General features: G+C 42.0%; 1 protein-coding gene across 1 annotated transcript; it reads right to left on the minus strand.

Annotated features, from left to right (window-relative positions):
• Positions 1-14: 14 nt before the first annotated feature.
• On the minus strand, positions 15-10218 carry rint1 (RAD50 interactor 1). Its single transcript, XM_012831948.3, has 13 exons — positions 9952-10218; positions 9494-9735; positions 9226-9399; positions 8990-9130; positions 6424-6577; positions 6181-6291; positions 5631-5856; positions 5402-5539; positions 4592-4791; positions 4174-4391; positions 3398-3578; positions 2831-2949; positions 15-606 (listed from the first exon to the last, which is right to left on the minus strand). The coding sequence occupies exons 1-13, from the start codon at positions 10171-10173 to the stop codon at positions 396-398; spliced, it is 2337 nt and encodes a 778-aa protein (XP_012687402.2). The 5' UTR covers positions 10174-10218; the 3' UTR covers positions 15-395.
• Positions 10219-15662: the final 5444 nt, after the last annotated feature.

The following is a 15662-nucleotide window of genomic DNA, read 5'->3' on the forward strand; positions in this document are numbered from 1 at the left end:
AAATCCATGAAGCATTTTCAGTTTATTATGAACCTTTAATGCCAATCTTAGTCAAGCACATTCACAGGTTATTGACTTGATTTATCAACATTTACACGTACAAGTTCCACATATGAACTGGAGAAATGTGTGTACGTGTACGTTTTTTACAGAGATGTTGTATATGGCTGACAAAATGAACATTGTAAAGCTGCAATTATTTTGTCATGATGGCTGGATTCACTGAATGTTAGGCCATAAATACTTGCAACAGATTCCAAAATTATATAAAAGTCATCACAGTGATCAAACGTGAGTGAGTCATCATGCCACCTGTATACCAACCCCATTATGGATGCTAAATGTATTTCAGCGGTAGTTAATTGAAGCCCTTCTAGGTATTCTGGATGGACTGTTCACTGTTCAGGCCATGACGCTCTAAGCCCCAGCAGGATGGAGACGTCGTAGGGGGTGAGCCGGAACACGCCCATCTCGTTGAGGGCAGCCTCTGGGCTGGGCTGCTGACCCTCCAGGACTGCTGTGTCCTCTTCCGCCTGTCTCAGGAGGTCCCGCAGCAGCAGAGCAGGGCCTACATTAAGCGTCAGGAGAATGCAAGCCTCCTTCACACTAACACAAAGAGAGAGAGACATTGTTAACATACTGTAAATGTCTAGGCCAACTGCTCTACTTGCAGAGGTGGTTACAGAATCCCATATGCATGGAATGACTCCAGATCTTGGGTTGCTTACACTGTTTCATTTGACTAGAAGATGAGTTGAGTTAAGAGAGTTGAACAACATGGCGCTTCTACCATACTCACTGCTTAAACAGAGTTAACATGACGCTACTAGCAGTGCCGCTGCTAGCCATTTTGGTGCCCTAAGCATAACTCCTTTATGATGCGCGCGCCCCCCCCCGAGAAAAATCTTTTGTTTCTGCCAGTTTAACATTTTATTAAAACGAAAAAGAACAACTTCCTCAACCCCAAATGAGAGACACTTTCTTCCAGGTGTGCGCGCGCGCGCCAACGGCTGACCAACAATAATGGAAATCGCAAGGTTTCATTAGCCATACCATAAACCTATTCATTTCAGTGTAATTTTGGCAAACTACTACTGTACTTGCTTGGATGTATTGTTCATAGTAATAGTTGTTTGGGGCCCGCGCTCCGATCAGAATCAGAGTCGTAGCATTTTAACCCATTTCGAACAGGGCCTCTGTCTCAACGTCCTATGTTACTCAGACTGGTGGCAGTTCACTGCCTGGCCACAGTTTTAACATTGTTTTAGATAGGTCAAGGGGGGGCGCTATTTCCCTCTTGTCAGATCCATAACTTTGCAGCTAAAGTTGTGATTCCTGGTTGCTATGGTTATCTAGCTAAGGAAACTTTTAATAACAAACGATTTAAATGGAAGATTTCCGTTTGCATGAAATGATAGCTAGTTATCTAGCTAATGTTATAGTCTCCTCGATTTAACTTCTACAATTATAATGTGTGCCTGTGACACTTCGTATGAACGAGTTCATATTCATGAGTTCATATTCACACATATTAACACCAGTTCATTATGTGTAAAGAATGCTGATATGAAATATGAAAACAAACAGTAGTCAATGTGCAAGCTTCCAATTTAATCGTGATTTAAGATACTCTATTTGAGTTGGGGCTGTCTGTCCTTCAGTCGAGGCATGATGATCTCTCGCTACAAGTTTCACCTGTTCGTGTTGGCGTAACAAATGCTTGTGGAGTCAAGTGCAGTTGAGAGGCGCTTGTCTCCCTGACGGGACAAATCAAAATCACCCATAATATTTCGGGATGTCCCGGACAATTCGGGACGTGTGGCAACACTACTTGCACCTGCGTTATAACAAATTTGAGTGTGCTAACATTAGCAATAACGTCAGCTAGTTCGAGGTGTAAGCATAGGCTAACCATTAAATTAGCAGCACATTTCCCGTATTTAACAATGATTACTCCTGTTGTCTTTTTGAGGCCATTTTCGAAAAGTTGACCTAGCCTACTGTCAAAGTTCGTCAGGCCACTGAGATAGGAAAGGGCACCCACGGCGAGCTTGGGAAGTTGAGTGCGTATTTTTTTATGCACCAGCGTAACTTTTTTGGAGAAATTAAATATATATCTTGTTCTGCCTGTTTTGTGATATACATGCCTAAACGGTGCCTAATATTTCTATATGAAATAATATCGGCATTATAATTATTATAACTATGATGATTTTTCAGTTGCCTATTTATTGGTGCCCCCACAGGAGTTGGTGCCCTTACGCACAGCGCGTAGTGCGCGTTATGGGAGCGGCGGCACTGGCTACTAGCATACTCACTGCAGAACAGAGTTAACATGACGCTACTAGCATACTCACTGCAGAACAGTTAACATGGTGCTACCAGCATACTCACTGCAGAACAGAGTTAACATGGCGCTACTAGCATACTCACTGCAGAACAGAGTTAACAGAGTTAACATGACGCTACTAGCATACTCACTGCAGAACAGAGTTAACATGGTGCTACTAGCATACTCACTGCAGAACAGAGTTAACAGAGTTAACATGGCGCTACTAGCATACTCACTGCAGAGTTAACAGAGTTAACATGGTGCTACTAGCATACTCACTGCAGAACAGAGTTAACATGGCGCTACTAGCATACTCACTGCTTAAACAGAGTTAACATGGCGCTACTAGCATACTCACTGCAGAACAGAGTTAACAGAGTTAACATGGCGCTACTAGCATACTCACTGCAGAGTTAACAGAGTTAACATGGCGCTACTAGCATACTCACTGCTTAAACAGAGTTAACAGAGTTAACATGGCGCTACTTCCATACTCACTGCTTAAAGAAGTTCTCTGGTCTCTTGCAATAGTGTCCGAACAGAGGGAAGAGGTTCCTCATCATGTCAAACTGGAGCTGAGCAGCGCCACCCTCATTGAAATGGTTGTACAAGATAAGCTGTGGGAAGGTAAAAGTAGAAACAACCTTCTTTTAATAAGCATATGGTAATTCCATTACAATGATCCTATTTACTTGTCTTACTTTTTACTTGTGCCAATTCCCAATCAATGCATACCACTTCTGACACAATATGCTGAATACTTTTACCTGTAGTCAATTTATGTTGTGACAAATGTACTAACTACGCCCTCATGGAGGCGTGCTGACAGGGAGAAATCTACGGGAAATGTGTCTGTGTCAACAGTAGATATACACGGAAACTGACATTGACACTGACTGACACTGACTGCTTTCGGACTGACATTAGTGGAACTATTGGTACCGAATCTAATTCCGTAGCAATGGTGCACTGACTATAGTTCCAGTTCTGTAGCCATAGTGGGAGCCTACTACTTATTCCACAGACCATTCCATCTTAAGGAACCCTTTTCAGAACAGTACTCACGTCTTGGTAAAGAAAGAGATCCAGCCTCTCAGCCAAGCCTTGCCAGAACATCTGGAACAGAGGAAGACAAAGCAGCTGCTGTAGCTGGAGCAGATGGTCCCGCAAGCAAAGCATCATGGGACACGCAGAACTGGACAAAGACATGGTTGCCTGGTCATGCTGGGAGGGCAACGAAAGCCATCTGCAATGGACAAATCAACTGTAGATCAATGGACAAATCAACTGTAGATCAATGTACAAATCAACTGTAGATCAATGTACAAATCAACTGTAGATAAATGTACAAATCAACTGTAGATCAATGTACAAATCAACTTTAGATCAATGTACAAATCAACTTTAGATCAATGGACAAATCAACTGTAGATCAATGGACAAATCAACTGTAGCTCAATGGACAAATCAACTGTAGATCAATGGACAAATCAACTGTAGATAAATGTACAAATCAACTGTAGATAAATGTACAAATCAACTGTAGATAAATGTACAAATCAACTGTAGATCAATGTACAAATCAACTGTAGATAAATGTACAAATCAACTGTAGATAAATGTACAAATCAACTGTAGATCAATGTACAAATCAACTTTAGATCAATGTACAAATCAACTTTAGATCAATTGACAAATCAACTGTAGATCAATGGTCACATGCTCAGACCGAAGGGTCCATTCCTCTGCAAGTTCCCCTAAATATCAGTTGCACTCATCACTGTCTAATGTCTTCGTAGATCAGCAAAATAACAGACGAAGAATAATAACTTCCAGCTGACCTGTCTCGGATGTAGGTCTGGGTTTTCTCCTTGACATCTCTCATGACCGCATCCAGCAGCCGCCCCATCATATCCCCACGGAGACGCTCCAACAATCCCAGCAGCTCTTCAAACAGAGAGCCCTCAAGAGAGGCCAGACGGCCAGTCTCTGTGGCCCCCAGAGGCCCCAGCACCTCATCACCAAGGGCCACTGCAGCCTGCTGCAACTGAAGGAAGAACTGAGAGAGAGAGAGAGAGAAAGAGGAAAAGAGAGAGAGAGAGAGGGCACAGGAGTCAGATAACTAATGTGGACCACAACACATATACTTTACGGAACATCACTCAGAATAACGTATCACATTGTCACCCAAGTCACTCAGAACTAAATCACCCAGGATAGCTCACCACATTGTCACCCCAGTCACCCAGGATAACTCACCACATTGTCACCCCAGTCAGTCAGAACTGCAGAGATGTAGTTGGAAGCATTGAGGATGGCACAGTAGCGTATTCCCAGGGGATTCCGAGACTCTTCTTTCATTACTTGCGTGAGTCGGATGCGGAAGTCATCCACCAGCTCCCTTTGCAGGGCCAGGAAGCTGAGCTGCGCCCGTGGGGAGGGGAGGGAGCGATAGCGGTCTGAGAGGAGAGAAGTTTTACTATGATGGATGCTGATTCGTTCTTTTCATCAATACTGACAGCAAAAGGGTAATTCTGTCTTGAAAATCTGGAGCACCGTCTTAACTGCTACTGTAGAATTTGATTGACAGTTACAAATGTATGATTGAATTTAACAACGGGTTGATGATAGTGTATGGGGTCTTTGAAGACTGTGAGGGACTGTGCAGATCAGACAGAAAAGCTCAACAATTTACAGTAAGGAACCATGCTGACTTCACAGTAGTGTTATCAGTAGACACCTTACACTTATAGACCATAGTGGACTGAATAGAACTAAACTGTTAGGTTGATACAATATCATTGTCTGTTCAGGACACATGGTAGCATAGAAGAGGCAATGCAGCAAGAAGAATGTCATAACGTGTACATTTATTTATACTGACTGAAGGACAGGCATGCCACTGGATTTCGGATCATCTGCACACTAACTCACATGTTTTGGTATTATACAGGATGATCTACAACTATTTTCCAATGTGTCTGATACCATGTGTTATACGGGATAAACTTCAACTATTTCCAACGTGTCTGACACCATGTATTCTGTTTGTAATGAGACGCATGTTACCTGTGATGACCAACAGGAGTGTCATAAAGGTCTCGGCGCAGTCTGGGGCTTTCAGCTCGTCCATGTCTGTGATATCTCTGTACTGGGAGCTCCAAGCTCCCTCTGCTGACAGCATGGCATCCACTTTCTCCAGCGCCACTACAATGAAGGCATAGGCACAATGATGAGATCAGTCACCAGCTACAAAATAACACAACAACAAAATAACGCTGCCCCTGACTGAGCTCACTCTTTCTCTCGACGCTGAGCCACTTCTGAAAGACGGCTTCCTCCAGCAGGATGTGCAGGGCACCAGGCAAGGTACTCGGGTACTGATGTGTGGTGCGCAGCTCCTTTTCAAACTGAAGCACCTCATCCACCAGGTGGCAGAAGAGAGCATCATCATACAGAAGCCGAGAAGCATCCAAGGCCAGCTTCTCCTGAGCAAGAAAGAGGAGGCCCCGACACAGTTCCACCTAAACCAGACAGGAGTTTCCATAGTTACCAAGCTTGTACTTGACAAAAAGTATTATTTAGCCGGCAGGAGCATGGTGTACTCATACCTACTATGTTTTTACAATACACTAGAAAAAAAGACTCTTCATATAAAACAATTCCATTCTATTAGTCATCATATAATAATAACAACAAGTAATAAAGTCTGAACCTGCCCTGATAACATGTACAACCTGTAGCATGCCACTGTACTACTAGAAGATATTCAAATGGACATAGCTTTGAGCTTTATCAAGCCTACAACCATGTCGTTATCTGACCAGCATCTGATCAAAATACTCCACCTTAGCATTGATGTTGGCTCCAGAGTGATCCAGAATAGGCTGGATCTTCTCTTCCATGAAGTTCGAGTTGTTCCCCATCCACATGAGAGCCTGGGTTAGATACCACTCTGGCTGGAAACAGAAATAAAAAGAACAGACAGAGATGGACATTTTGGAAAGAAATATTAGTGTCTAATCTTAAATGTGCATTTAAACATTACATTACACATTAAATCTGATATTTAATGTAAATGGTGTGCTGACCTTGTTTAGGGAGTTGGTTTGCCGGTTCCCAGTGAAGTGGTACCTGAACCGTTTGCTGAGAGGAACCATCATGATCTTGATGGGCAGAGACAGAGGTGAAGGCTGGGGAAGGCCCAAACGAGAGGAGGACTCCTTCTCTGATATGAGGTCATCACTGGGAAAAGAGTCATGGAGAAGAACCAGATGCAAGTGTCTATGACCATATATGGGTGAAAGAGCTGGGGAAGGCTACCTGAGGTACCCAAGTTCTTTATTATATGTAGTTGAATATTCAATTATATGTTTGTATGTTCTTTATAATATGTAGTTGAATATTCAACTAGAAAATGCATTTCCTAAAGGAAATACCAGTGCATGAAATGCAAAAGTTAAGAAAGGAAGAAGAAAAGAAAGAAGGAAAGAAGAAAGGAAAAAAGAGTAGAAGAAGGAAAGAAGAGAGGAAGAAGGAAAGAAGAGTGAATAAAGGAAAGAAGAGTGGAAGAAGCAAAGAAGAAAGGAAAGAAGAGTAGAAGAAGGACATAAGAAAAGGAAGAAGAGTGAAAGGAGGAAAGAAGAGTGGAAGAAGGAAAGAAGAGTGGAAGAAGGAAAGAAGAAAGGCTCTGGATAAAGACAGTAAAGAGAGAGTGAAGAGGGAAAATATTGAAAGGAGAGAAAATGGAGTGAAGCAGAGAGATGGAGTATGAGAGAAAGTAGAGTGAGAGGGTTAGAGAGAAAGATGGAGAGAAAAAGTAGAGAATGGAAGGTGTCTCTTAATATTCCTAGTTATGCAGTTGAATTGAGAGGGACAGAGAGAAGAGGAGCCTTGGAACCTTGGCGCAGGTGTCAGTGAAGCACAGGTGCAAGCCAGTTTAATGACCCTATTATGATGTCATGATGCGCCAAAGTTTCTAAGTTAAGCGGTTCAAGCTAAATTAAGCGCAAAAGTTTGGTACAAAGAATAATAACTAGAAAATGCATTTCCTGAAGGAAATACCAGTGCATGAAATGCAAAAGTTAAGAAACGAAGAAGAAAAGAAAGAAGAGTGAAAGAAGGAAAGAAGAGTAAAAGAAGGAAAGAAGAGTGGAAGAAAGGAAAGAAGAGTGGAAGAAGGAAGGAAGAGTGGAAGAAGGGAAGAAGAAAAGAAAGAAGAGTGAAAGAAAGGAAAGAAGGGTGGAAGAAGGAAAGAAGAGTGGAAGAAGGAAAGAAGAAAAGAAAGAAGAGTTAAAGAAGGAAAGAAGAGTGGAAGAAGGAAAGAAGAAATCAAAGAAGATTGAAGAAAGGAAAGAAGAGTAGAAGAAGGAAAGAAGAAAAGAAAGAAGAGTGACATAAGGAAAAAAGAGTGGAAGAAGGAAAGAAGAGTGGAAGAAGGAAAGAAGAAAGGAAAGAAGAGTGGAAGAAGGAAAGGAGAAAGGAAAGAGAAAACAAATTAGAGTATGAAAGGTGTCTCTTAATATTCCTAGTTACAGTTGAATAGAGAGGGACAGAGAGAAGAGGAGCCTTGGAACCTTGGCGCAGGTGTCAGTGAAGCACAGGTGCAAGCCAGTTTAATTACCCTATTATGATGTCATGACGGCAATCCAGACTATTCTCATTTGTTTGTATGTTCTTTATAATATGTAGTTGAATATTCAACTAGAAAATGCATTTCCTGAAGGAAATACCAGTGCATGAAATGCAAAAGTTAAGAAAGGAAGAAGAAAAGAAAGAAGATTGAAAGAAGGAAAGAAGAAAAGAAAGAAGAAATTAAAGAAGAGTGGAAGAAGGAAAGAAGAGTGGAAGAAGGACAGAAAAAAGAAAGAAGAGTGAAAGAAGGAAAGAAGAGTGGAAGAAGGAAAGAAGAGTGGAAGAAGAGTGAACAAGAGTAGCTATGGATAAAGACAGTAAAGAGAGAGTGAAGAGGGAAAATACTGAAAGAAGGAGAGAAAAAAGGACTGAAAAAAAAGTAGAGTATGGAAGGTCTCTTAATATAGAACAGTTGAATAGAGAGGGACAGAGAGAAGAGGAGCCTTGGAACCTTGGCGCAGGTGTCAGTGAAGCACAGGTGCAAGCCAGTTTATTGACCCTATTATGATGTCATAATGGCCCAATGTAAGTCAATGGGAAAATTTGTATTGTTTTTCTTTAATATCTTAAAAAGTATAAAGTTCAGTTTCTAAGTTAAGCGGTTCAAGCTGAATTAAGTGCAGAAGTCGGTACAAAGAATAATAATAAGAAGAAGTATAAGAAAGGAAGGAATAACAATACAGGGCATTTCATGCACTGTAATTATATGTTTGTATGTTCTCTCTGCATTTTTAAAATGACCTGGATTTAATGGTCAGAGATTAAACAGTAATTGTTGGTATGCATGTTGTACGCATCATATATATTTCGTCACTTAGGACTGTTGTATATAACCTTCTTGAACAATTTAAGAAAATAAATCCCCAACTAAGCCAATTAACCTACTTTAATAACAAGTGTTCAATACAATGTCAGGTGCTGATGTAAAAGTGGCTTTAGATTTAGCCAGAGCCACCGCCCCAGGACGCCAGTCTGTCCTGGAAGAGTACACATATGGTAAGAGTGAGAATGTGTAAAGGATACGAGGTCTGCAGGGCCAGGAGTTGAGAGACCAGGAGCTCCAGCTGGCTGTTCAGCTCCTGGGTGTTAGCAGGCGGGGAGAGAGAGGGCGTCGGAGGGGAGATGAAAGGCCAGTGCAGCTGAGTGAGAACCTCTTCAAAGTCCCTAAAGACAAAGGAAGGGAGAGAAGGAACGGTTGGAAAAAAGAAATGGCCACAGTCTTTATGCTTCTAGTCCCTTTAAAGTTTCGGTGTAAATACCCTGCTAGTCTGTCTTTCAGGATCTTGTGCCAAAAGTGTAGTGTCTCTCTGAGGAAAGCCTGCAGATGGCTGCAGCCAGACTCCTGGAGGCTCAGGTCAAGGTTGGCCATAGTGCCGATGGCCCCAACAGCTTCCCACGTGCTACTGGTCATTAAACATTGCTGAATACTGTCACTGTGGAAAAAATGGACAAAAACACGCAGGGTCAGGGTCTGTGTCTGTGTCAGCAGCTTTCTCTTATCATGCCTAATAACTGTCTTTGACTGACCTGAGCTCTTCAATGCGGGCTAAACACTGCAAATACTTCTGGTGCTTTTCTATGATGTCCAACTGGCCAAGTGTTTGTCCAAGGCTGTCTGCCCAACTCTGTGCACCCTGAAGATGTTGTTGCAATGTGTTTGAGAGTACCCTCTCTCTGTGAAGTAAACTGTCCAAGTCCGACCGAGATTTCTCTGCAGTTTCGATGGCAGCTGACACACGCAACGGCACCGAACTCGATGCCGTCATTACCTGTCATGTTGAGCACAAACACACTCGTGTAAATACACATGGCCTCATTGAAAATGTGCAATTATGTTTCAGGATATTGTTACTCCATGAGATAACCGTTAATGCGTATATGCCTTGACATCAGTTGTTATGTCATAGTAAACATACGGCTATCATGAAACACAACCTTATTTGCCAAAATAGCTGTAGCGTGCCAATTTGAATTACCAACGTTACCTGTTCTTCCAGAGCCTTGTTTTCAGCCTTTAGCTTCTCAAGCATACCACTAACTTTGCCTAATGCCTTAAGATCGCAACCGATTTCTTTTTCTACGAACTGCAATATGTAGTCTGTACCTTCTCCATCTTTGGAGACAGACTCAGAGTTGTTTTCAGCCATTGTCAGACTGTTTATTTCTGTCTCTAAGTAATTATCTCGCTCCGCCATGGGCGCAGCCATGTTTGCAGTGCTTCCTATTCCACGTCAACAGAACACCTCGACCCCTTGTGGCTACTAGTGAAATTACAGCAGAGAAACCAGTCAGCCTCGTGAGGAGGCCTAGCTTGATCAGTTGCTGTAAGCTTTGAAATGAAATATCCAGCAGTTTAATTACAGCACAGTAAATTCACATTATCCATTATTAACAAAGATCTTTTAATGACAGGCAAAAGAGCATGGCATACAATAAATGTACATAGCTTGCTGTGTAATATGTCACGGCTATTAAAATCATCAAAAGTGTAATTGCACCTTTAAATGCTGAAAATTAAATGACATGACTGAACTGTGAAACACATCAATGCTGGTGCCAATATTGAGAAAATTGAAAATAATAAAATGGCTCAACATCGCCATCTACTGTTTAAAATCATCCTGAACCTTGCAAGGCCTCTGCTGACGTAAGCTGCTTCTCAAAGTCAAGGAAGGATCCTTAATGGCTGCGTTTCAAGGATGCTACGTCATTGAACCCTGCCAAAGGACTGTTCTGATGTCTAGGATTCTTCAAATTCTACCAAGGACAGAGTCCTTTGTTCAGAGAATTTCCAAGGATGCCGTTGGAGTATCCTCAGTGTTCTTAAAGCACCCACAATCCTGTGCGCATGTACCAGAGCCTATTTTTCTTTTCTTTTTTTTAAAGTAGCATATCATTTGAAGGCGGGACCTTTTCAATGACGCATACCTGCACACTCGGAAGACTGTTCCATTATTTGTCCTCCGAATGCTGGATAGGAGTCTTGCCTAGCCTCCGAAGGACCTGTCCTACCAAGGAAGCGTCCTTAACTTTAAGTAACACTCGTAGAGTCAACTGTTTGGGTTATCTAGGTCATAAAATGGCTGCCCATCTCCCGCTGCCCCTGCCCATGAGAGTGAGTCTCATTTTCATTTGCTGATGGGGATTCATCATTGGCAGGAGTTTGCGTGACAATTATATGGTATTTCATTCAACAAATTAATAATTATGCTGGATGGTTTCACAATTTCCCTGCATTAATATATGCAGACACAAACACACTCTCACACACTCTGCAAGGTCAGAGTGTTGTTTTCTTCCTTTTCTTCCATGCATTACTACAGAACTGACAGTGTTCTATCGTTTATGTATGCTTTTTGCTTGTGTGTGTGTGTGTGTTGTGTTTTGTGTGTGTTTTGTGTGTGTGTGTATGTGTGTGTGTGTGTGTGTGTGTGTGTGTGTTTGTGTGTGTTGTGTGTGTGTGTGGTGTGTGGTGTGTGTTGTGTGTGGTGTGTGTGTGGTGTGTCTTTTTGTGTGCGTGCGTGCGTGCGTGCGTGGTGTGCGTGTTGCGTGCGTGTGCGTGTGTGCGTGCGTGCGTGCGTGCGTGCGTGCGTGCGTGCGTGCGTGCGTGCGTGCGTGCGTGCGTGCGTGCGTGCGTGCGTGCGTGCGTGCGTGTGTTTTGACTTCTTGTTTAGATAGACTATACATAGAGGACTGAGGGATAGGGGACATTTATAGGGAAACTGAGTTTGTTTTGGATTGCACAGAGGCTTGGGTCGTGGAGGATGTTTGGCTTTTTATACTGGTCTTCAAGAAGCAGCTGTGTGGACAGCCACCAGTCTTCACCCAGTCGGGTCCCTGTGGCCATATTCAGAACCAGTCTATGCCAGCAAAGGACCTCTGCACCTCTCTTCAATCTCTTTTGACATGTCACACATTACACCAGCAAAGGAGCCCGCTCATGTCTTGACTTTAAAAAGTGCTATTTTTTGGACGAGGCCCAATTGATCATATATAGAGTGAACACGCCAGCCCAGGGGAATGATACTCTTTACATCAGTGTCTGCTGGACATTCTGAACAGTCTTAACCATATTAAACACAGCAGGTTTAGTCTGTAATGCCAATGAATGCTTTCCAACACTATGAAGATAAATCAGCATCTTGTGCTCCAAGCAGAGAGGAGCGACAGCTTCGGTCTCATCTGCGCAGGGTGTATGAGTAAGGCCTGTGAGGGCTGTCAAAAATGTGGAAAAAAGTTAACCCCTCATGAATGGAATGTGTAGACTGCAGAGGTCTTTGCCTATATTTGCTGAAACCACACACACACACACACACACACACATACACACACATACACATATATGCTAAAACCACGTGTGCGTGTGTGTGTGTGTGTTTGTGTACCACAATGGCTTTACAGGACAACCTCTTTAGTGGAGCTATGTCCTTAAGAAACACACCAAATGTACTATTTAAAAGCCTGTCATAATCACCGATGTTATCAGAGTGTTTTCTTGCAGTGTGTGGGTGGCCTAAACAGCCATGATGTCTTACCTAGGCAGACTTACTCTCTTCTCAGTCAGCATGTCGCTCATGAATGGAGATTATTCTTGGATCACAAAAGATCTCTTTAATTGATAACGCTCACCCAGTTAAAGCCAATGGGCCTTGACATGATAACACAATTATTCTCGCAGTCAAGCATTTTCTAAGGGTACCTTGTTGAAAAAGTATTTTGAGGTACACTAGTTTTATGCTTCAGTACAGTGAAGGATGTTTTGAAACACGCATATATATGTCGGCATACGTTAAAATTGCTTAAATCAGAACAACTACTTTTTAAGGAAGTGTATTTTAATTGAAGGGGTTGATCCAGTATAGCTTTAATTGTGTTAAATTTACTCCACTTTGCAAACATTATCCTATTCTAAACTTTGTCACACTTACAGTTAAGCCATGTATTACAGTTATACTGTATCAGGACTTTGAAATGTTCATCGTTCCTCTGTACGCAGCAGTTAGGCTTAAAGACATTTTAAAGATTAAAGATAAAGTATTTTCATACATGCTGCATTATACTTACTGCTAAACTAAAACACCTTTTATGAGTATCTCAATTGTATTATTACTGCGATGTAAGTGTGTATTCACAGTACAAAAATACTGTAAATATATACAGTATATGAGAAACCACTGCTAGTTACATTTGAAACTGACTAAATGTCAAGACTTTCCAGGTCATCCTGTAACACTGTTATGTTTTGAAATATTATGGTGGCCAGTGATATTATATATGATATATGTTAACGCTAGCTACTCAAATAGAGCCAAAAGACTATAGCCTACCACACATTCCCCAATCACACAAAACAATGAACAATGAATAACACATTCACAGCTGCGTGGAAAACAGCTGATCAACAAAAAATTATAATAAATAAACAGACCTGTAGTAGCAAAAACTATAATTGAACAACAACTTTTTCCGCCAATTTCTATGCTGCACCACAGCCTTGATAATGTACTGAATGCTGCACTATCTTAAAGTTGAATTAAGTATCACAGATGATATGAACTTTAGTGTGACATTATGTCTGAAATAGTCATTTGAATTTAGATGTGGCATCATGAAAGCCACCGTCCTCGCCCCCATATTTCTCATGTTCACCTGGGTTTGAGTTTCTTTGAGAACACATCCCAGTGAAAAGAGCTTGAAGTAAGTTCAGCTCTATTCATAATGGAATCATGGAAATGTGTGTGTGCATGTATGCATGCAAAACCAGTTCCACCGTTTGTCTCGCTCAGGCCTGAGGCCAAGTTGATCTCCAAAGGGTTTTTAGTTTCCAGTTGTGTTAATTCAACAGCTTTAACTAGCCCAGTCCCAGCTATGGAGACCAGCTGCGTGCGGTTGAATGGCCTTAATATGTCATCTAAGGACTTACTAAGCTTATACTCCTGCACCCACCAGTGTAACCCTTGCGTGGTACTAAAGGGTTTTTCCTTTAATCAAATTTTAAACTGTGAGACAAATACCTTTCTGCTGCTGGCTTGACTCCCAAAGTCCTACACAAAGTATCGTGAAAGAGGCTGTTTGTTTCTAAACGTTTCACCCAGCCCCCCCCCCCCCCCCCAGATTCAATGAGATTTGTTTCCACTGCAGATGTTAATGTGCATTATGCAAAATGTAGAGTCCAGAGCTTTGGCCTTCTCTCCTGTTTACAATTATCAATTAGCCTTGTGACAGAGGGAGGGGTCCTTCTTAAGGGGGCTGGGGTTGGGGGTCGGAGGTCGATAAGGCTGGAATGTCTTTCTCGCATGCGCTAAGCAGCTTGTTTTCCTAGATTTGGGAAGCTGCAGGTGCAGCTCACAGCTGCTGCGCTGCCATGCGTGCCAACGGCATGAATCATTTTCCTCTCGCAGAGCAGCGCAATCACAGCCTACGGTGGACATAAAAGAGAGGGGGTGATGTGTACTCTGGATCCTCACCACTGCTCTGCTAAAGTGCATCGACAGGGACTTGGAAAAGGGAGAAGAAAGCCCTGGAGAGAAGGAGAGAGAAGGAATTAAGTGACACTTTAAAAATAGCACAATAATGCATATGAGCATTTCATGTTTTTTTTTCTCCTTTTAGTGTCCATATTTGCCCTCGATCGTTGTCACTCAACAAAGCTTATATTTGCTCTGCAAAGCTACAACAATGAGAGAGTGGGGAAGACAGGGAGACAGAATGACAGAATGACAGAAGCCTTAGGCAAGCGTTGACAGAGTGGTCATGTGACGGAGACATTTGCTAATGGAGGTTAAGTTCTCCATCCTGTGCGCTATTGTCACTTTCTCTCTCTCTCTCTCTGTCTCTCTCTCTGTCTCTCTCTCTCTTTCTGTCTGTCTGTCTCTCTCTCTGTCTCTCTCTCTCTCTCTCTCTCTCTCTCTCTCTCTCTCGCTCTCGATGAGTGTGTGTGTCTGTTTACCTCAATACATATACACAGTAGTTTAAGTCCATGAAAATAGTTCTCTGCATCAGATGAACAGAAATCTATTTCAATCTATTCTGAAGCTAAACCTGGGGAAGTACTCACTCTCTGAGTTGCCCTTTATGAGGACAGTGTGATGGAGAGCTGTTTGACTGGCATAATTATGACCATCCATAAAATCAGACTTACAATAGACGTGTGTTTTTCACATCACTATAACTATGCTTTAGCCAGCTGAGGTTTCTCTACTGCTGCTCAGGCATATCTGCTTTCATAGGTGTGTAAATAGACATTACTTCGTGTTCCAAAATCATTTCCAAATAATTAAACCTGCAATACCCTTTCATTTTGCACGGTATTGTTCTACATTTGTTGCTGAGAACTTACTATTAATTTAGTTCTATTTCTATTTGTATAGTTGCTATGATTAAAGCGAAATAAACAACCTCCATGCTGGTTTGCATGCAAATCTTTCATTATGCATTCAAATCTTTTTATTACGCAGATTAACTATTAATCTTAGTGCTAGTGTTTATTTTGTAGATCAAAAATCAAAAGCCTGAAAAACTTTCATCAGTTTGTATTTTTCCCTTCTTCCCCTAATTCATATATGTCAGCCCCTCCACACACACACACACACTATGAATATCAACATCAATCTGCACTGGAACTATAGCCCTATCTCATAGGTCTGCTCTCATATATGTCAGCCCCTCCACACACACACACACTGTGAATATCACC

Source organism: Clupea harengus, chromosome 16, assembly GCF_900700415.2.
Source record: "Clupea harengus chromosome 16, Ch_v2.0.2, whole genome shotgun sequence".
Taxonomy (NCBI): Eukaryota; Metazoa; Chordata; class Actinopteri; order Clupeiformes; family Clupeidae; genus Clupea; species Clupea harengus.

What these genes read in the sequence shown, in the direction of transcription:
- rint1 (XM_012831948.3), bottom strand. Translation starts at nt 10,173, where the DNA reads ATGGCTGCGCCCATGGCGGAGCGAGATAATTACTTAGAGACAGAAATA. An exon ending in GCCCGCATTGAAGAGCTCAG is followed by an intron (nt 9,400 to 9,493) that starts GTCAGTCAAAGA and finishes TTTTTTCCACAG; the next exon opens with TGACAGTATTCAGCAATGTT. An exon ending in CTGACTGGGGTGACAATGTG is followed by an intron (nt 4,392 to 4,591) that starts GTGAGTTATCCT and finishes TCTCTCTCTCAG; the next exon opens with TTCTTCCTTCAGTTGCAGCA.